This window comes from Lithobates pipiens, unplaced genomic scaffold (genome assembly GCF_037356315.1).
Source record: "Lithobates pipiens isolate NorthernLeopardFrog02 unplaced genomic scaffold, aLitPip1_a1.2 Scaffold_19, whole genome shotgun sequence".
In the NCBI taxonomy this organism is placed as follows: Eukaryota; Metazoa; Chordata; class Amphibia; order Anura; family Ranidae; genus Lithobates; species Lithobates pipiens.
Genome location: NW_027507764.1, coordinates 90,223,505 through 90,245,745, shown reverse-complemented (window position 1 = coordinate 90,245,745; position 22,241 = coordinate 90,223,505). Strand labels below are relative to the sequence as shown.

Below are 22,241 nucleotides of genomic sequence, written 5' to 3'. Positions count from 1 at the left end.
CATGCTGCTTTCATTTCAAGGCAGAATCTGCTTTCATTTAATTTGAGATACAACAGAGTGACAAACATTTAACAGTGTCAGGGTGCCAACAATCAAACTGTCATAGATTACCAGGTAAAAGCTGTTAGGTGTATACTACTCTCTGGTATTGTAAGAAGAGACAGCAGTACAAGTCTCCCTCTTCAAAGAGTTTATCAGCATTCACCATCTCTGCAGACTCCCGAATAGCAGATTTTAAAGATCAATGCTGCTCCAGATATAGTATTCCAGGTTATTTCTATTACTAGGTTTGGGACAAAGTGAGGGAGGAAAAAAGCTTCACCTCAGACCCACAAGGGATAGCGAGACATTTTAGGCAAAAAACAAAACAAAAAAAAACAAAACAAAAAAAACAAACCAGGCTTTATTTATTATCAGTTTTGCATATTCAACAAGACAGTATTACTAACGCATAGTAAATTACAATCATGTTACACCAACACTTACCCTTGTTGTGCAGTCTGCCCAAAAAGGATTCAAGTTTATCCAACTTCCTATCAGACTCCAATTGCAGGTTAGGCTTGGCCTCAATTTCTAGAAAGAGTGAAGCAGAATGTTAGGTCATTGCTTTGCTCCCTTCCCAGCACAAATGCAAAATGGAGCAGAGCACCTATCCAACTAAATGGCTCATCCATACTGGATGTGTACTACAATATTGCACAGTAAAACATTCTACATAAACCCAACCCTATACCAACACCACTGCGATAGTGATGATGTTTAAAATGCATTCGTCTGTCATACTCAACATATTTAAAAAGTTCATAGCGTAAAAAATCCAACTCTGCAACAAAGATTCTGCCTGCACATTCCAAGCCCCAGGTGCTGGCTTACCAGATGGTTCAATCATTAATGGTAACTATCCTGTTTTTGATATTTAAAAGCTGGCCTTAAAAAAACAAAGTACATTGAAAAGCTATGCAAATGTGTGCTGACTAAACCCCTGTTTTTAACGCATACTGTTAGACAGGTTATTTGGCTGTCTGTGGGCTGGTGGTAAGTAAAGCTTGGTTTTTTTTCCTCGGTTTATCCTTGGGTTTGTTTGTATACATTGAAAAGCTGCAGTAACATGTTACCTGAGGACTTTCAATTTTTACCTTGGAATAAAAAAACAAAACAAATCTTGGCACACCGCTGGTCACATGATCAATGCTATAGCTTGATTTACTTTGCTTTTCTGAAAAGGGAAACTACAGTGGATCCCACCCAACTGTGTATCTCATCACTGTAACCTTTCAAATATTTTGTAAGACTTTGATCACATTTTTATACACCTTAGGCTGCATTCACACCCAAGCGGCATGGAAACACAGGCAGAAAAGCGCTACGTGTGTTGCGCTTGTGATGCTATTCCTTAATGGCACACCAAATTCAGGTAGCAGTTGCACGTTTGGTCTTGCAGCCAAATGCACTTGGCTCAGATTCATTACTTTTACACATCTTAATTACATTTTACATACATACTTATATGAACATTTAGGGTCCTACTTGACTGCTGAGAATACAGAATAAGTCACAATGGGGTTGATTTACTAAAACTAGAGTGCAAAATCTGGTGCAGTTCTGCATAGATACCAATCAGCTTCCTTTTTTTTTTTTTGTCAAAGCTTAATTGAACAAGCTGAAGTTATAAGCTGATTGGTTTCTATGCAGAGCTGCACCAGATTTTGCACTCTCCAGTTTTAGTAAATCAAACCCCATAAAGTCTATTTTTTAGACAATTTTAGCAGACAGATTAGAAATGAGAGCAAATAACAGTAAAACAAAATCACTAGTAGAGACTATGTTTAACACATTAATATGGTTAGATCAATAATTACAATTTTAACATTAATACACAATTGTGGTTCATGTTGAGCTATACTATATACCTAAAAAGCTTTTGTGAAAAAAAAAAAAAAATAGGAAAAACCTATGATCTTCATTCCAAACAGCTCTGTTCTGCAGTTCAGAGTTTACATTTCAGAAAACCATAAAGGTCAGGAAACCATTTCTACCTCTGGACTCCAGATGGAGCTAGGTCATTATGAAAGTGTTACACCAAGCAAAACAGCACAAATCTAGCCAAATATCCCACGGCACTTGGAAACGGGATCATAGACAAAGCCAAAGTGTATGACATGGATGCAGAAACCGCAAAACTGAAACGTCCACTGCTTAGAAAGCGCACAACCCCTACAAGATTGAGAACTACGTATTTAATGTGCAACATTTTCACTCTTTGCAAACTAAATAACTGATTGCATGTACTCTTTAAGGCCCAGTAATCTGAAAGGTTTTAGTTTTAATCGCATTTTAGTCGACTAAAACCTAATGGGTTTAGTTAAATTCAAAAGCATTATTTAAGCAATTCTCTAGAATTGCCAAACTCATTATATACCGTACTCCCTGGAGTAAAAATCGAAAATATTTCTGGTTTGAACATGCACTACAGACACATATTTAGCCGTTGTGATATATATCACGTCTTTATAAATGAAATCAAGTTTCATAAAACAAAAATATTGCTTATTGACTAGTACAACGTGAAAATATAAAAAACGCCAAAAACTGTAAACTCTTGGCTGTAATGCCATTGCACATATTACCCAAATATACTGTATTACCAACATTAACCGCTGGCCGCCTGCCCACCGTCAAATGATGGAGGGACGGTGAGGCTCTCGTTCTGGGTGGGCGTCACATGACGGCGCCAGAACGGCCGCACATCGTTTCCTTGCAGTGTTGTTTTAGGACACACCCCTACCCCGATCTCTGTAAAGAGCGGATCATGCAACTCAACCATATGATCGACTACGTCCAATCACAGCCAGTAATCTGTAAATGCAGAAGTGTCGTAAATTGTCTCTCCTCGCTTAACACTGACAGAGTGTGTGGCGAGGAGAACGGATCAGTGGCATCTCCTCGCAGGGAAACCCGGACATGTAATCAGGGCACTAATCCGAAATGCCCTGATTACAGTAAAACTCAGTATCACCAGTGCCCATCAGTGACATTAGTGATCACACATCAGTGCTGCCCATCATTGCTGCATATTAGTGCCTCCTCGCCAGCACCCACAAGTGCCTCCTCGCCAGCACCCACAAGTGCCTCCTCATCAGCACCCATCAGCCATGGAGAAAAATTACTTATTTACAAAATATACTGACAAACGAAGAAAAACTTTTTTTTAGTAAATAAAAAACCAGCAGTGATTAAATACCACCAAAAGAAAGCTATTTGTGTGAAGAAAATTATACGTTTGTTTGGGTACAGTGTTGCATGACCACGCAATAAAGTTCGATAGCGCTGAAGGCTGAAAAAAAGCCTGGGCAGGAAGGGGGTAAAGTGCCTTGTAGGCAAGTGGTTAAATATTCAGAAAAAAAAAATAAAAAAAATTAAGAAAAACCTCTTATTTTTTTTCTTTTTAGCACCTTAGTAGATGCCCCCTACTAATGTGGTAGTGCGGTATTAATTTTGACGTCAAATTTCAATCTAGTTTTAGTCATGGTCTTGATTAAAATACCATTTTAGTTTTAGTTGCATTTTAGATGACTAACACAGTATTAATTTAGTCGACAAAATTAACACTGGTTGCAGTACTTTGGCAGCCCATTACTGGATGATTGCTTAACACAATGCAACTTACCTTGTAATAATTTTTATTTTAGTTATTCTCCCTATGGGAAAAAGTGCATGTAGTACTTTGTCCCATGTTTGCAAGTGCTTTCTAATCCAAGTTATGAGGTCTGATCTGTCCCTTCCCCTCTCTCTATATTCTTCTTGCTTGCCTTGGGAAGTGATCACAGCTAGGATAATGCGGCAGCTATGAATCAGATGTCCCTTCATAGCTGTTGGCAGACTGGCTGTGGCAGGAAGGTAAGGGGACAGGTCAAACCACATAACTAAGGATGGAAAACACTAAGGCCCCTTACACATGGAGCAGGCTCTGTTGGAGACTACCTGCTTAGCGGGGAATCTGTCCGCTGATCAGGTGGACGACTGGTCCGTGTCTTCTCCACTTATGCAGAGCGGACACAGACACAGCCCACTCTCATCTATGGGTAGTCAGATATAAACGGACCTGTCCGTTTACACCCGGCTGTCATCTGATTCGCCAGACAGATAGGGAACGGACAACCATCTGTTATCAGCGGATAGGATCAGATGACGTAACAGTCAGGTAAAACAAAATCCCCAGTATTGCCATTCATACCCGCAAGCCATGGATGTTCAATAACATCTTAAGGAATATACACGGTAAATGCCGAGAGATGCAATAAGGTAGACAATTGATTACAATGTTTTGCAGCAGCATCCATTCCACGCAAGTCGCAAGACTAATTGTGAGCTCGATCATGACAATGGCACCAAGTATTTTACGTACCTTCGGCAGGTTTGGAAACAGCATTTGTAGATTTTGGTTTAAGAGCCACAGGTGATGCAACAGGCGTTAGAGCTGTAGGTGAAGCCAAGCCTAAATGAAAATACATATACACTATTACAACAAAACCGCATCTTATATATAGGCTAGCCAAAACACTTTTTTATATCCATTACATTGAACGCATACATATACACCCATACCATTATGACCATCCAGCTAATATTGCCATCAAAACAGTCCTGACCTGTCGAGGCATGGGCTCCACTAGACCGCTGATGGTATGCAGTGGTATCTGGCACCAAGTCTTCAGTAGCAGGATTAAGTCCTCTAAGTCACACTACTTCCGCAGGCTTGCCTTTGTCCCATAGTACATCCTGGTGCCATCTCTTGCCCAGGTAAATGATGCATGTGCACCGGCAATCCACATGATACAACAGAAAATGTGATTCATCGGATCAGGCTACCACCTTTCATTTCTCATGCTCATGTGCCCGTTGCAGGTGCTTTTGGCTGTGGATACGGGTCATCATGAGCACCCCGACTGGCTATGCAGCCCCATACACAGCAAACTGACGCATTGAGATTTGACACCTATCGGAACCAACATTAACTTTTTCAGCAATTTGGGCTACAGTAGTTTTTCTAATGGATCAGATTACAAGGGCCAGCCTTTGTTCCCCATGTGCATCAATGAGTCTTGTCCACCCATAACCCTGTCGCTAGTTTGCTTTCCTTGGCAGACCGGAAACATTATACAAAAACTTTGCCCTTGTCAAAGATGCTCATATCCTTACACTTGCCTATTTTTGTTACATATCAACTTGTGTGGCAGCATCTTCACTTGCTGCCTTATACCACCCACTTTCAGGTACTGTTGTAAAAAGATATTCAATGTTATGCACTTTACCTGTCAGTGGTCATAATGTTAAGGCTGATCTGTGTGTTTATACAACTGTAAATTAAATTTGTTGGTTTAAAGAGCTTACCCTGCAACTGCAGACCATACACACCCAAACTATGACACAGACATAATACAGCAACTTGCTTGGAACACAAACCTTTTTTAACCATGCGCCCAGCAACAGTGAACTGAGTTGAGTCATTGGCAGCACCTAGTCCTTTCGACTTCCAAGCTTCTTCTCTTACTGTGATCTGCTGCTTTCTTTCTTCAATGCTCATGTGCAACCCACCGGCAGAAGTCACTCTTTGCTTTAAAAAAAAAAAAAAAAAAAAAAAAAAAGTCAATAAATCTGTTAAAGCAAAATGGCTCCAACAAAATGAAAACTATAAATTCAGAAAGAATTTTAAAGAAAAAACTAGGATGTTTAAAGTGGAACTAAACCCTTCTATTCTTTAAAGCCAAGCATGCTGCCATTTTAGCCTCTGTATGATCTGCAGTTGACAGAGCTGCACGTGATCTGTTATGATACCAGCTAATGAATGGGTTGGGGAGTTGAGCGGACAAACTTAGTTTTTTACAGCATGCCTTGAATGTACAGTAACCATTTTGGGAAATCTTTAAATCGATGCATTTAGTTTCACTTTAAAAATTCTCGCAAACAAACAATGGTCCCTTTATTCATATACTGATATACATTAAGTATTTATGATCACATACTGCCTTATATAACGGAGAAGAGCAATGGTAACATGCAGAAGAATATAGCAACCAATTGCCTTTCTTTCCAACTGTAGGAAGTTGGAGAGGATGGCAGGAGTTAGGTGGGGAAGTTCTGGAGGAAAGGATGAGACATGGATCATCTCTCCATGGATTTGCTGCCTGAAATGCAGGCATTTAGACTCCTTTCACACTGCTCGTTTTAGCTTCGCTTTAGCGCTGTTCAAGTGGCACCTTTAGGCCACTAGCGGGGCGATTTTAACCCCAAAGAAGGGGTTAAAAACTCTTGTGTTGCAGGGCTTTAGAAGTACTGCCCGTTCATTGCAAATTGCCCCAAAGATGCTGCTCGCAGGATTTTTCCAAACATCCCGCAAGCGCACCACCCGGGTGTGAAAACACCCATTGCAATGAATGGAAGGCAGTTTTCAGGTGTTTTACAGGCACTATTTCTGGTGCTAAAATGCCTTAAAACTGCCTCAGTGTGAAAGTGGTCTTAAACATACAGTACAGCAAGGCCGTGACCCGAGTTACGTCTATATAAAAAAATAAATAAAAAAACGGTCCATGGGCCCGATTGGATAGTAGAGGGCGAGGGAGAAAATGTGCGTTTCCATCTATGGAAATAAAAGTTTTTTTATATGCATGATGCCATTTAATCCATGATTTTCTTTAAAGACAGCTGGCAAAGTTTGTCCAAAAATTGATTTGTTACTTGGGTTTGAGCATTGCGCAATTGTTACAAAAAAAAAAAAGCCTGGATTGTAGAAAAAGAGCATAAGCAATATCCTGAAAGTTGCTCAAAGTTCATACTGTATATTTTAGCACAACTTTTTTCTGAGAGATAGGTCTCAGCCAGTGATAAATCCTCCTGCTCTTTCCCATTTTTGCAGGTATTGGTTTAGATTATGGTCTTCCATCAACATGAAATTTACACCCAACATTGTATTTCACAAGGTCGAATTATTTTACTTTAGAGTCCCAATGAAACAAACTCGGTCTATGGAATAAAAACTTGTAAATGTAGCTAGCCTGTAAAAAGAGACCTAATACTTACTGTCCAACCACCAATTCTTGACCTTTTGAAGAGCAAGGGCTTACTGAAGAAACGTAAGCTCCGGACACAATGGGTGTACATTTCAGCTGTTTTTTTTCCCCATACAAGCCAATGGGAATGTAAAAAACCCAGAAGCAGCTCTAAATCAATTATTGTGCAGCTCCAAGGCAAATTCAAAAGCACCCAAAAGCAGTCAGCATTTCACTGCCTCGCCTGTGTACATGAGCCCTGCGTTTCTTTACCAATACCCAAAACTACTGATGCCAAATTCTGCCAGAAAGTAGCATTTGGAGGTGGCCACCAAAGGAAGCTTGCAGGTTTCTTTTTTTTAAAGTTCTAACTTTAGAAATGTCTAATATTTTAGCACATTAGACTGATCAAGCTGCCAACCATATTTTAAGCAGACAAATGCAGACGCTCCCATGCTGTCAAAGACACTGAAGGCCTCCAACTGACATAGGGAGATGATAACCACAAGAGGAAGAAAGCATCCCTGGTATTCTACTTCAGAAAAAGAAAACATCTGTGTAATTTTATAGGAAATGGTCTGAAAGCATCCAAGAACTAGTGTACAAGACCTTCTGCAGCCTCAGTAATGTATATTTGCAGTGCCTGTAATCTACGCACAGTGGGACGATTATAGGAAGAGACTGAACCCATATTGATCTGGTTTCATCTGTCTGATGAAAATCTTTTTTTCTATAAACTAAAGCTATAGTTTACATTTATGTTCCAATACAGCCATTCTAAAGGGCTCATATACAACACATTGCAGATTTGACATACACTACTTAGGAGACAAAGAGGTGATGTCCGAAGCAAGTAGATGCTTCTGTTCACCTTTTGCTTTGCAGTTAAAAAAATTATAGGTGGAATAGAAGTTTATATGGGTAATACTGATATTTTATTTTCCAGTCAGTTGTTAAAGCCTATCAACATGCTCCTTATCAGGATAGAATCTGATTGGCAGATTGTGCTGCAGCTTTCTCTCCTGCACTGAGCTCTGCTGTAGACAAAGACCAGGTCAAGTTCAGTTACTTACAGTGGTTGAATTTAAAAACACATTTAATGATGTATGAAATGTACAAAACTTCCTTAAATTGTGCCATTTATATCGCCCTAGAATTTGGCTTTAGGTATTTGTAGTTGTGGACAACGAAATTCCCTTTCACTGGCTCTGGCAAGTAGGCAGAGTTTGGAATCACTGGGGTCATCGAGAGATGAGAAGAGAATTCAACCTACTGGCATCTATCCAATACTGGAACCTCAGTCTTGGGTAGGCAGGCCACAGATGAATGATGCAAACCTTAAAAGTTCTATTAACAGATGCACGTAAAGGCTATTATTTCACTACCATTAAACTGAGGGGGGAAAAAAAAAAAAAGAAAAAAAATGTGCAGCCCCGAGGTCGGTCTAGTAAGTAAAAACTTAATATCCAAAACAACCCCAGCCAGTCTCACACCAAGAACATCTGGAATAATAAATGACCCCGAGTATTAATACTCCAGGGAACAGTTAAGGAAATGAACAGGACCACAGCTTGTCAGTGGAACATGAAGGGGTTACTCCATTATGGCTCAATAAAACTTGCTATAACCATACATCCATGACTGCTTAATAATAGCACAAAGAGGACCATGCAGAAGTCATTAAATCTGAGATTTGAGCTCTAAAAACCCAGAGAAGGCAGGATAATGAATGCCAAATTCTGATTGGCTTGTATACAGTGCTGCATTAAATAACCTCAACAAATTAATACTTATTCGTTGTGGCTTGTAAGGGCAGGAAAGTGTATTGTGTTTTAAGAACTAAAAAGGTACAAAAGGTGTTTAAAAAAAATAAATAAATGTATAGGGGTTGATTTACTAAAACCGGAGAGTAAAAAAATCTAGTGCAGCAGTGTATGGTAGCCTTCCAACTTCAGCTTGTTCAATTCAAGGAGTTGTGGATTGCCACCTTAATGCATTCTATGCATTAAGGTGAAAAACCTGAGCAGCAGCTACCCTCTGCAGCTCCCCTTTTTCTTACCTGAACCTGATCCTTTCAGTGACAGGGACGAGCACAGCAGCTCCAGCCGCTGTCTCAGGTCTTCATTGGATAGATTAATAGCAGCAGGAGCCATTGACTCCTGCTGCTGCTGTCAATCAAATCCATTGACACGGGAGCCAAGGGGCGAGTCCCGCTGTCAATGGACGCAACAGGTGGACTCGGGAGCATGCCCGCACAAGTGCCCCAATGGAAAGCAGCTCTCTGAGGAGGCAAAGAGGAGGAGCCAGGAGCGCTGTAGGCAGACCCCAGAAAAGGAGGATAGGGGGCTGCTTCATGGAAAACCCTTCCACAGGCAAGTATAGCATGTTTGTTATTTAATTTTTTTTTTTTATAAAAACAAACCTTTACAATCACTTATACAAATATTTAAAAAATTAAGCGGATTGGTTTCTGTGAAGCACCAGATTTTGCACTCTAGTTTTAGTAAATCAACCCCATAATATTCCTCATTCACAACACCGAAAATCTAGTAACCTTTTTTGGAAACCATGTTTGAAGTCAGGGACGAAAACAATGAAGCCCATGAAAGGCAAGCAACTAATGATTTCAGAAGTCCGCAACAGTTTTTTTTATAGTGTACTGAATACATGGAAAAAACGTACCTGCAATATTTTTGAAAAAGCACAGAGAATTCATATTTGTATTCTGTAAGGTACTTTACTTCTTTTGTATATATAGTATGCACTGGTGTGCCATTCAAAATGAATGGCAACATACAAACATGGTGTATTGCATTAGAGTATGTAATCTGAGTTTCTACATGCATTGTTACAAAAAGTGTGAAAAGGCCTTACTACTCTAATAATGATTTTTATCTTAAATGAACAAAAAAAAAAGTCAATTACAGATTTGCTTCATAAACGGCTCCTGCTTGTAACAAGTAAATTGGGTTGATTTACAAAGATCTACAAAGGGATGATGGCGCTGTTCTCTACACTATATACAAATGCATACGGTAAGTGCACCCATAAACAATTTACGTTAAAAAAAAAAAAAAAAAAAAAAAAAAAAAAACAGGAAAAAAAGGACTACGTGCATGTAAACAGATAGGTGTAAACAACTCTACATAAAAAGTGCAACGTGGGTAAGAATGATAAAGTGCAAAAAAATCTAAAATATTAAAGTGAGTATTGCGAAACAAATGGATCTACATATGTAATTATCCAAAAAACAGCATCAATAAGAAAAATTAGTGCATCGTATGGTATAAACACTTCAATAATTCATCACATATCAATCCTCCGTGTACAGCCAAAAAAATAATGTAAAAAAGTTGGAGTAAAATATATATATAAAGAAATGTCCGAGAAAATCATAAAAAGTGAATGTAAAATAAATAAATTATATTATATATATATATATATATATATTAAAATAAAAACTAACATTTAAAAATTAGTGTCCATAAAGTGCAAGAAATCAGTTCCGTGCAAACCACCACCAATGAAATAAGGCGACTCTTCTCTGAAAATATAAGTGACTTGTCAGTGCTCCCCCTCCTTCATCCAGTGGCCCCTCTTGTGAGGCGCTCTGATGAGCGCATTCACAAGAGGGGCCAGTGGATGAAGGAGGAGAGCACTGACAAGTCACATTTTCAGAGAAGAGTCACCTTATTTCTAGTGGTGTTGTTTTGCACGGAAGTGATTTCTTGCACTTTATGGAAACTAATTACATTTTTAAATTTTAGTTTTTATTTTCATTTTTATTTGATATATATATTTTTTTGCTTTGCGTTTTGGACATTCACTTATGATTTTCTCAGACATTTCACACTCACTCATTTCACAACTTTTTTTCACTATTTTTTGGTTGTACACGGAGGATTGATATGTGATGAATTATTGATTTATATCATACGATACACAAATTTTTCTCATTGAAGCTGTTTTTTGGATAATTACATATGTAGATACATTTATTAATTTGTTTCGCAATACTCACTTTAATATTAGATTTTTTTGCACTTTATCATTCTTACGCACGTTGCACTTTTATGTAGAGTTGTTCACTTCTGTTTGTTTACATGCACATAGTAATTTTTTACTGTTTTTTTTTTACATCATTTGTTTGAGTGCACTTACTGTATGCATTTGTATATAGTGTAGAGAACAGCGCCATCATCCCTTTGTAGATCTTTGTTTTTTTACTGGCTTCACTCTGTTGGGTTTTTTTATTTTTTTATTTTTTAGGGAGGCTGCAGTTCACTTAATTTAGCGTGGATTCTTTCGAATATTTAAAATTGGGTTGATTTATTCAGTTGAACATAAAGGGGGGAGGTATTTAGCCCTGATGCCCTATTTAAGAGCGACAGAGCTACCATTAACAAAACTCTTTGGCAAACGAAGTTGATTGTCATACGTTGACACTACCTGGACAAAACAATTTGGGACAGGAATTGGTAGCCCTTTGACATTGCCTTTTGTACACTATTGCTCACTGTATTAACTACCATAATGCTTTCTTGTATATTCCTGGAGCCACTACATATTTACTGCTCCATTACATTTTGTTATAATTCTCACTAGATTGTACTGTAAATATTGAGCATCAGATGTAACCGCAGTAAAGTATATTTTTTCAAAGTTTAAAAAATGTCCAAATATACAAACAATGCAATAAATAATGCAATTAGTAAAATACAAAGGGCAAAATGCAATAACCTCTCGCTACCAATCAGAAGCAACCTTACTGAAGTCAGTCCACTACAAAATGGCTGGTTTCCATAGGTACCGAACTTCGCAGCTTACATGGTTTCACTGATAAACCCAATAATTTGAAGAAAAATAACCATAACTCTTTCATGTCCCTATGACTGCTAAAAACAGATTTTAAATTGCTATGCAGTATATGGCATCTCTTCAGAAATTCACAGTTAAAGGTCAACTTTCATGATGCTATTCAAGCTGTCATTGCTCTGCAGTTAGCGGTCCAAGCAAAACGGGATGCATGGGTGGGAACTTCTTTGTCGTTACACAGAGCAGTCTTTTGTACATATTACAGGTCTTTAAAAAAATTTCTTAATGTACTGAAGTAGTGGGGGTAACCGCAAACATTTCACCAATGAGCTGATGTTCCCAGGAAGATGGCCATGTACAGATGGAGATGAGCCAATCCAGGGCAGTCTAGACACATGGCGTTTGACCTTTGTTGCTTTAGTCTAGCTCTACAAGGCAGATGGAAGGGGCCTAATCTGTGATGTCCAGGATCTGTTCCAACTGACAAGACCGGACTACCTGTGCCAAACACACTTCAAACTGGATTAGATGCAAGTGAATTAAGGACAGAGGCATCCTGCAGTTGGCTTGGAACAGGGCCGGCAGTATGTAAACAATAAGCAGGAAAGAATTAAACTAATTTAGAAGGATGCTGTAAACGTGGTTTACTAAACCGATACACAAAGCATTACAGACAGGCTCAATTTAAAATCTTTCCATTTCTATATATACATAGATCTTTTAACCCATATCTACATTATACATAATTATTTATACCCAAATGACAGTATACTTTGTCTAAAAATTCAGACACCACAACTTACCACTGTCATATTGCTTGCCAAATAAAATTTCCACACACACTTACACTTCTATGAACACACTAGGGCTGTGCAACCTTCCAATGCTGATCTTAACGTCCATGGTTAATATAGCAAGAGTGTTGGAGCGGAACTCCAGGCAGATAATGAAAAGTCACTATTTACAATTCAAATATGTATTAGGGGAAAGAAAAAAAAAAATCCCCCCAAAAAAATTAAAAAAATTAAAATCAATAAAAGCACTCTTGTTTTGAATAGTGGAGAAGGAGTATACGGCCTGTCTGGTTTGTAATGTTTGCTGTATCCCCATTAAGGAAATTTTCCCTCATTCATTTATCCTGGTGAAAACAATGTCATCAGGAGAGCAAATGAAAGGAAATACAAAATTGTAAAAGTTTTAAAGTGGAACCAGAGAAAAAGATACAATTTCTTTTGTAGGGTGGCTCCCCACGCACGGCAAAGATGAAATACTCATTCGTGCCTAGGGCACCATAGTGCCTCGTTCACACAGGGCTATTTCATGCATGCCCTGTGCAGGTTGTGTTTTGGCAGCACAGGGATGAACCGATTTTGCGTACATCCCCATGCCGGCGTCCCCGTCGTTGTCTATTGGGGTACTCGGCTGCACAGATATAGCGGCTGTGTTCCAATATGGACACGTGGGTGCAGATTCCCCAACGAACACAGGATGAATTTGAGGACCCACATGGATGTCCTATTGGGACATAGCAGCTGTGTCTATGCAGCCACAAGTCTCAATAGACAATGGAATGCTGACATGGGGATGCACGCAACACATGTGCGTCCCCATGCCAGTAAAACACGTGAAAGAGGCATAACAAGGACTTTTACTTACCTGATCCTGTACACAGGCTCCCCCCCACACTAAGACTGGGTCCCTCAGCTTCTTTGCCCTGTGTGCCAGTGATCGCAGGCATTGTGAGGTCACCAAGTGCAGTGCAAGGCCAAATCACTGTACTGACTGCGCATACCAAGGAACTTCCCACAACTCCAAGCATCAGGGAGTAGGCTGGCTGCCAGAGGTGCAAGGGATAATATAAGAAAAAGTGCTTGCTATGTACCGTAGACATAAGCCATCATTTAATACTTGCAGTGCGTGTCCAAGATGGCGCTGGGAGAGGACGCTCCGTAACAGAGCTCCCGGAGTCCGGCCGCTAATCCTCAATTCTGCTGATGGGGGACTTTAACATGGTCCCGGACCCCGCAATGGACAGAATGTCGCAGCCCTCCGGCGCTCCTTCAGCGCTGGGGGCATGGGCCGAAGTGTTCAACCTCACTGACGTCTGGCGTTGGCGACACCCCCAGCTGAGGGCTTACACCTGTCACTCAGCGACGTACAAGACTTTTTCCAGGATTGACCTGGTGTACTCGGGGGGTCCTGTCCTTTCTAAGGTGCGGGATATCTCCATTTTACCCAGGGGGGTCTCGGACCATGCCCCGGTCTCCCTGACGCTGGAATTGTCCTGTCCCCCCTCGGAGAGTCTCTGGCGCCTCTCCAGGTTCTGGCTTGCTGACCCGCGGATAGCTGTACCGGGTAGGGCGGATATTGCTGCTTTCTGGAGCACGCGAGATAGAGATGTCCCCATTCCGGATAAGTGGGATGCCTTCAAAGTTTGTATGCGCGGGCACTTGCAGGCGCGCATTGGTGGGGTTCGTAGAGAAACCAGGAGGGGCCTTCAAGAGGCTGAGGACAGGGTTCAACTCTTGGAGTCTAGCTATGTTAGGGATCGAACGCCTCAGACCTACTCCTGTTTCAGGGAAGCTCTGAGAGATGTTGAACTTATACGGGCCTCCGCTACAAAAATCTGCTTACTCCATCAGTCAGAGAATTTTTGAGCAGGGTGAGCGCAATGGTAGACTGCTGGCTTGGCTGTCTCGGGAGCATTCCTCTCCGGTCACGATCTCGCGCATTCAGGCACCTGATGGGGAAATTCTAACCGATCCGTCTCTGATCAATGCTAGATTTGCCTCTTACTATCAAGAGCTTTATAGCTCTAGGGTTCGGTATACGGAGGAGGAACTGGGTCTCTACTTGGCTCAAGTGGACCTGCCGTGTCTTACTGACACGGCGAGGGAAACTCTGGATAGCCCCCTGACACTGTCAGAAGGCCAAAGAGCTGTCAAATCGTTGCGGGGGGGGGAGACATGCCCCTGTGGGGTAATCCGAATCTGTCTCATTTTCGGAGTATCCCAGACCCACAGGTGTGGGCTAGGAGGGGGATAGTCACATTAAAACATGTAGTGATAGGGGGTAGGTTGGGTACGTTCCCCGAACTCAAGGCTAAATTTGATCTGCCGAACTGGATGTTTTTCCGGTTTCTGCAGCTGAGGCATGCCTTTCAGCATCAGTTCCCGGACGGGGTGACTCTTGGGAAGGATCCGGTGGAGGCGTTGTTGACTGCTAAACTTCTACTGGCCCCCCTATCCACACTCTACTTTCACCTGACGGCCTCTAAGTCGCCTAGACTGCCCCGATTCTACACCAAATGGAAGGGGGACATCCCGTCCCTGAGGGAAGACGATTGGGAGTCTTGTGTCTCCTCCTATGTATCAACCTTGATATCGGCTAGAGACCGTTTTATACAGTTAAAGTTTTTGCATCGGGCCTATTATACGCCGCAGAGATTGGCGGTTATATATAGAGATAGATCCCCCTCGTGTGCTAGATGCGGTAGTGAGGAGGCCACCTTTATGCATATGGTGTGGTCCTGCCCAGAGCTACAAACGTACTGGGAACAGATTCTGACTGATATTAATCAGACTGTTGAGAGCTCTCTACAGTTGAAGCCAGAACTTATGCTTTTGAATGTGGTGGATGACCAGGCTGTGGGGAAGTATGGGAGACTATTTGTGGCCTTTGCTACTTACTACGCTAGAAGGGAGGTGTTATTGAAATGGAGGTCTGAGCTCCCGCCCACCGTCACCGCCTGGAGAAATACCTTGAATGCTGTTTTGCCGCTGTACAAAATTACATATATCAATAGAAATTGTCCGCAAAAATTTGACAAGGTCTGGTACTCTTGGATAGACTCGTGGGGCTCCCTGTCGTTGGTGGTGTCTCCCCCTGACCCAGAGGGGAATTGAGGATCCCCCGGCAGGGAGCGTGGGACGTGCGTTTGGTGACTGTTACTTGTTCCCCGGATGGCCCTTTCCCGGTCCCCTCTCTCCCTCCTCCCCCTCTTTTCCCTTGGATGGGCCTGTGGCTCAACCTTGCCCTTCTCCTGCTTTCCTGGCCCCCTCCGCATTTCCTCTTCCCTGGTACTGTCTCCCTACGCCTCCGGGACCCGGCACAGCCTCTCCCCCCCCCCCCCTCCCCCTACGGGTACCCTCCGCTGCTTCCCATCCCTCCCCCCATTCCCCTTACCAAACGCCGTTCAATTTGGTGTAGAAGATTGAACAACTCTATGCACGGATCTGACGTATGCCCATTATCTAGTAATTTGTATCCTGATTGATGTATGTACATGGATATTTTATTGACGGAATGTACACCTTGAGCTGACCTGTATGTTTTTTCTCTGTTCGAATAAAGTTCACTTTTGTTAAAAAAATAAAATAAAAAAAATACTTGCAGTGCGGGGATTTGTTTTCTTCCCCCCTCCCCCAGAGTTCAGAGCTGAAATATAGCTAGGGTATGCATCTGTTAATCGATCTTTATAGTAAAGTCAGGTAAAATTCCACACAGCACCTGCAAATGAAAGGGCAGTAATGTGAGCTGATCAGAATCCATTGATCGAACACTGGGTGTCTGCTGACAGGATGGGAGGGCAGAACGATCAGAGTCCTTTCATTGCTCAGCTATCAGACTTGGAGATTATGTATTACTTAAGTGAACCTTGCTAGCTCATCTAAAAGTACCTGTGCTTAAAGGCTGCTGAAAGCTCTTTATTGCTCAAGCTAGTAGTAGTTACATTCAAGTCCTGTAATAGTGAAGACTTTTCACAACTTATCCAAGCCGCTTCTTCAGTTCTAATGAGTGTCAAGAACATGCTGCAGCACTAGTGTGTGCTGTGACATCAGATGTTTGGCATCATCAAACTCTATAAAAAAAATGTTGTCCACGCACCAAATTTTAGGACAGTTGCTTTACTGCATCACAAACACACACACTAAAGCATGCAGTGTTTGTTCAAATCAGTTATAACACTGGCCTGGATGCAGAGGTTCTCTTTGGCCCCCAAACACTGCACAATGTGTGACTGTGATCCAATGAGGCAACCTTCTCAAAGCTTGACTTTGGTGTGCAGATGACATATCAGAGGCTTGAACAGACAGTTTGAGGAATATATTAAGGTGCCAACAACTCTATGCATATCTGAATTCACCTTCCATCGCCAAGGATGCCGCTCAGCAAACATCAGTGGACTGGACTCCCTCATGCTATCATTACTGACCTTGAAAGTAAAGAAAGAAAATACAGAAAAATAAGGAAAGAACGAGAAAGAGGACAGAGGTATAGAAAAGCCATAGCACACCAAACAAACCTCATCAGGGCATTAGCCAGAACTGGATTATAACACAAACCACTAACAAGAGGGTTTTTTGGACCACACAGAACACAGCCAAAGGTCGAACATTTAGCAATTTAAGGATTCGTGGCAACGATGACAGGTATGACTAGGAAAGCCTTCAAAAATAACATCGAAGCAAAAAGTTTTAGTTTCAAGACAAGTCAGTATGTACCGGTAAATAGCCCCCTTGGTGTGCACTTAGTATGTGTAATGCCCCCATGACATGTATATAAGCTTAACTGCTGTACTGAAGTGCTAGGCTCAACTTTGTTCACAAACACGCATACCGGTACATATTTAGCCATACATCTTTCAATATGGAGGGTTTGCGGCATCAGGATTTCCAATTTTTTTTTTTTTTTTTTATCAAAAATGTTAAATGTAAAATGCCTTTATGTGAATGTGACAATTTATCACCAAAAAATATTCATGGGTCATAGACAAGAATAACAGAGTGGCGTACACCAAAAAACAACCACTAAAAGATGACCTATAGAATTTAAGAGAAATTATTTTTTTTTTCTTTTTAAGGCCATCTACACTTCTACAGAAACAATATACTACATAAGCAATGCAATAAAACATTGGGGGTTATTTACTAAAACTGGAGAATGTAATATCTGTTGAAACTCTGCATAGAAACCAATCAGTTTTGTAGTAAAAGCTTAAATGAACAAGCTAAAAATAGAAGCCAATTGACCACCATGCACAGTTGCACCAGATTCTGAGTGCACCCGTTTTAGAAAATGTACCCCATTGTTTTTACAGCTAATCTAAAATACAACAGAGTGACCGCATCCAAAGTTTACTATAGACAACAAAATCTGTTGGCTATCCTCTTTCTCATACCCCATGTGATGGCCACATGCAGGGTCTGACTGCAAAAAAAAAAAGCTATGCCGGTGTTTAAATGTGCACACTGTTTCTCACCTGGTTTATAGGAAGGAAATACTGGCATTTATGAGCAGCAGGTATGGCAGGAGAATAAACAGAAGCATACACAGGTTCCTACGGACAGAGGCAGAAGCAAAGCATGAAAATTAAGAGTTAACCGAAAAAAAAAAAGGATTTTAAAGATTTGTTAACAAGCAGTTTTACTAACTGGCAGAGCGGGGGGGGGGGGGCATTCTTCATGGGCATGGTTCAAAAGGATGGACATAGAAAAATAATCTTAAAATCCATGCCCATGCACTATTTTGCCAATCATGTAAGTATATATAAAGGGTCAGCCAACCTAAAACTGAAATGTCAGTGGTTGATAGGTGCTAGAGCTAAACCACGCAATAGTTTATTACGTCTCAGCAATTCTATTGGTGAGCGTTTGACTTCCCAACACCCACTGTGGATAGTATTTGAAATTCTCTTTATATTGAGAATACAAAATGAGGAGTTAACACACACAAAGGTCACCAAAAACTACAAAAGCCTCAGGTGGATAGGGACAGGGTCAGCAATTAGGGCAGAGAGATCTTGTTGTGGGAGTAGCCAAGATACAAAAAAAAAAAAAAAGCCAGGGGCTGACCCAGCCCATACGGCTTTACCCAAAATATATTATTTTTGGGTGGACTGACCCTTTAACAATAACTTTACTAATATAAGTATGCAGAAGAAACATTACTTAATCCCAAGTCCAGTCCACCCCTACATAATCATGCCTTGCCCCAATAGCACAAATCTATCTCTTTTATATTGGAACATACCAAAAACTCCTAAGAGGGGTAATCAAAGAATGGAATTGGAAAACCGTTTAACCTCGGGAATCTAAAAGGGTATTCAAATACAGATAGTAAAAATGTTTACTGGCACTAGCAAATGACGGATTTGATTTTGGGAGATGTCACTATATAGCCCTTGCAAACACAGGTGCCAGCTTTTCCAGCTGAATAAAGCAATTGACAGCACAAAGCCAATATTAGAAACACTATTGTCAAGCCGTTATGGCATAGTCCGGCTTACCCACAGCTGATTACAGTGGACATAATCATCTTTATTAGCTCCTTCTCCCTACAGGTCAAAACAAACAGGGTGATAAGGAATGAAGTTGACGTTTATGCCAATAAAGTGATCACAGCTTGGTACAAATAAACATAACACAAATAACTTCTTTAGATCTAAATTGAGTGATAGCTCTTCATCTGTCACAAGTTGAGCAACATTAAAGATTTTACAAGGGATCCATTGCCCAACAGCAGCTAAGCTTCCAAACATGTGGTACCCATTGCTGGCCATTTATAAACATGGCATTCACCAATAAAAATTCTCAGAATAGTGAGCACAAGTAAGCTTGTGCGGCAAAATGCCATTTCAATAGTGATAAATCATCCCAGATTCATTCCTTATTTTGCTTACAATATGAATGGCAACTAAGGTTATACATTTAGATGTGTCAGATGCTGCCAAGTTAGGTAGCTAACCTCCTATATAAAATGCTGGGCTGTCATTTAACTAATTTTGCAAAATTGCTTTCCATTTTGTATTCATTACACAACTCACAAATACAACCATTTCCTTACAACAAAATACAGCAGTTCTTTTGTGATAGAAAGTTTGAATGTTTGCATAATTTATATACAAAAGAAAGCAACACGAGTTGGGGTTATGTGGTCTAATCTGCCAAACAATTATATCCCAGGGCCATCATGAGTAAAATGTTGACTCCATCACAACCATCAAGAGAGGTCCACTCACTCTACCCTGCTGAACTTATTTTATATATATATTGTAGAATGCAACAGGAGTGGCGAGCTACACAACACCCCCCCCCCCCCCCAAACTACAAAATGGGTGAAAGCAGAGCAAGGATACGGCAAAAGGAGAACACCACTGCATTCACCAGAATAAAGAAAGAGCTGAACAGACTCGACTTATCCAGAAGAGGGACTGGGCTGGGGGGCATCTGCCCCTAGGGTAAGGACTAAAAATGTGTCAGGCTAGTCTTTCCAGTGGGGATAACTAACCCAAATAACACAGGAACCTGCAGTCACTGAAACATACTGGCCATTACACAGATACCAGCTCCCAGTTTACAGCTGACACAAAAAAAAAAAAAAAAAAAAATTCCAGCATAGATTTGCTTTCAGCCGCTGAGATGTCATTGGAAGTTGATGGGGGAAAAAAAAAGCATGTCCCAATAAATAGCATCTTTAAGGAACACCCACCTTTCTCTGCCCAAAAAAATAAAAATAAAAAACTCTCACCCAACATGCATAGATAGTCTGGGGGACCCATATGTATCAAATTTCCCTGTTTAAATTGAAATATTTCAATGCAATATTTTATTAGAATTTACAAACTGATTATTTAGATTATTATTGTTACTTTAAAAAAAAATCTACATATTAGAGGTTTAAAGGTTCACACACTGACACATAGGATGCAATGTTCCAAAATTTTGCACAAACATACTAACTATAGGCAAATCCATATAAAAGATTATGAAAAGTGGAGGCTGTAACTGCTTAACATATACGGCATTCCCCTGTTATGTGTCCTTTTTTGCACATTATTTTCATACAAGCTTTTTATGTGTCCTTTCAAGTCTATAACTCCGACATCAGTTAATCCAGCTGCTTTAAATATATGCTACAATAGCAGACCCTTAAGATGGAGTTTTTGTTTAAACTATACCAAAAGCTTTTACATATTTATATAAGCAACGTATACACTGTACTAAGGCCTGCACTTCTTCTAAATGAAAAGACATAGTAAATGTAGTCTGTCTAACTAAAGAGGGCCAATGACCCAAAATTAAATAATATCCTAATAATTTCACAGTAGGACACACTTAATCTAGCTATACACTAAGATTTCCTTCGTTCAGCCTGCAGGCCATCTGCAGCCTACATCTGACAGATTTTTCCATCCATGCTAAAAGAGTGGACAGACAAATTCCCCTGCTGGGCTAATATACTTTGAAATCAAACCCTTACCCTAAAGGTTTGCCCTTTGAATTTAGTTGCATTTAATAAAACTTTCCCAATCACCCATTGTTTATGATGCACCGATGGTACAGAACCCCCTTGTGAATTCTAAGATGATGGGGCTTGGTATCCAAACAAAGGAATCAATGGAGCCTAAAGAACAGGGAACTTTGACGAGTGGTTTATACGACTAGGCATGCTCTAGACAGGTAATGGTCACCAGAGTAAGGAAGAGTTTTCATATAAAAATAGATAATGCAGCAACCTCTGCCAATGCATAACATTTGGATATAAATCTTTCGATCAGACATGCAAAAAAAAAAAAATTATGTAAAAATCTGTGGACAGTCAATGAATTCCTAGTTAGCAATTGTGTGCATTATGTTCATTTTGTAATCCACGCTCACCAAGATCAACCACTTCAAAAGCATGGTCTGAAACCACAACCAGATCACCCATAATTGCTTCAAATTATTAGCTGTAAAGTAGGATTTCAATGTTCACCTGATCCATCTTTATCCAATAGTCCCATCTATATATAACTTCCACTTCTGACCTTCAGAAGTTCTATTATAATTCTAGCTTCCAGTTGGAATGTGGAAGCTTGGTTCAATTTAGATTTCAGGAAGTAGCATTGGCAAAAAAAAAAAAAATATATAAGTCTTGAATTTTTGAAGGAACCCATTAAAAATCCAAAAGGTGATTTTATAAATATTTGTTATGTGTAATGCCCTGTACACACAGTCTGACTTTCCGATGGAAAATGTGCGTTCGGATTGTGTTTGTGTGTGTGGGCTCCATCTGACTTTTTCCATTGGAATTTCTGAGACACAAAGTTTGAGAGCTGGATCTAAAACAAAAGCAAATCATTTAAATTTCCGAACGTGTGTAGACAATTGCGACGGACAAAAGTGCCACGCATGCTCAGAATAAATTACAAGACGAAAGCTATTGGCCTGTTTATAGTCCCGTCGTACGTGTTCTACGTCACCGTGTTCAGAACGAGCGGCTTTTCCGACAACTTTGTGTGACCGTGTGCATGCTAGACAAGTTTGGGGCAAAATCCGTTAGAAAAAATCTGATGGATTTTGTTGTCGGAAAGTCCAACTGTGTGTACAGGGCATTACT

General features: G+C 40.5%; 1 protein-coding gene across 13 annotated transcripts in view; it reads right to left on the bottom strand.

The window, feature by feature from the left end:
- SVIL (supervillin) overlaps window positions 1-22,241 on the bottom strand; it is a 334,548-nt gene that overhangs the window by 59,883 nt on the left and 252,424 nt on the right. For 8 of the 13 annotated variants that reach the window (XM_077491057.1, XM_077491058.1, XM_077491050.1 and 5 more), the window contains 6 exons: window positions 19,150-19,197; window positions 18,124-18,201; window positions 17,008-17,076; window positions 5,464-5,614; window positions 4,406-4,495; window positions 487-573 (listed from right to left, as the gene is read on the bottom strand). In XM_077491057.1, coding sequence (XP_077347183.1) covers window positions 487-573; window positions 4,406-4,495; window positions 5,464-5,614; window positions 17,008-17,076; window positions 18,124-18,201; window positions 19,150-19,197 — 523 coding nt within the window. The remainder of the gene's footprint in view (window positions 1-486; window positions 574-4,405; window positions 4,496-5,463; window positions 5,615-17,007; window positions 17,077-18,123; window positions 18,202-19,149; window positions 19,198-22,241) is intronic. The other 5 variants (XM_077491056.1, XM_077491059.1, XM_077491062.1 and 2 more) reach the window with 3 other exon arrangements.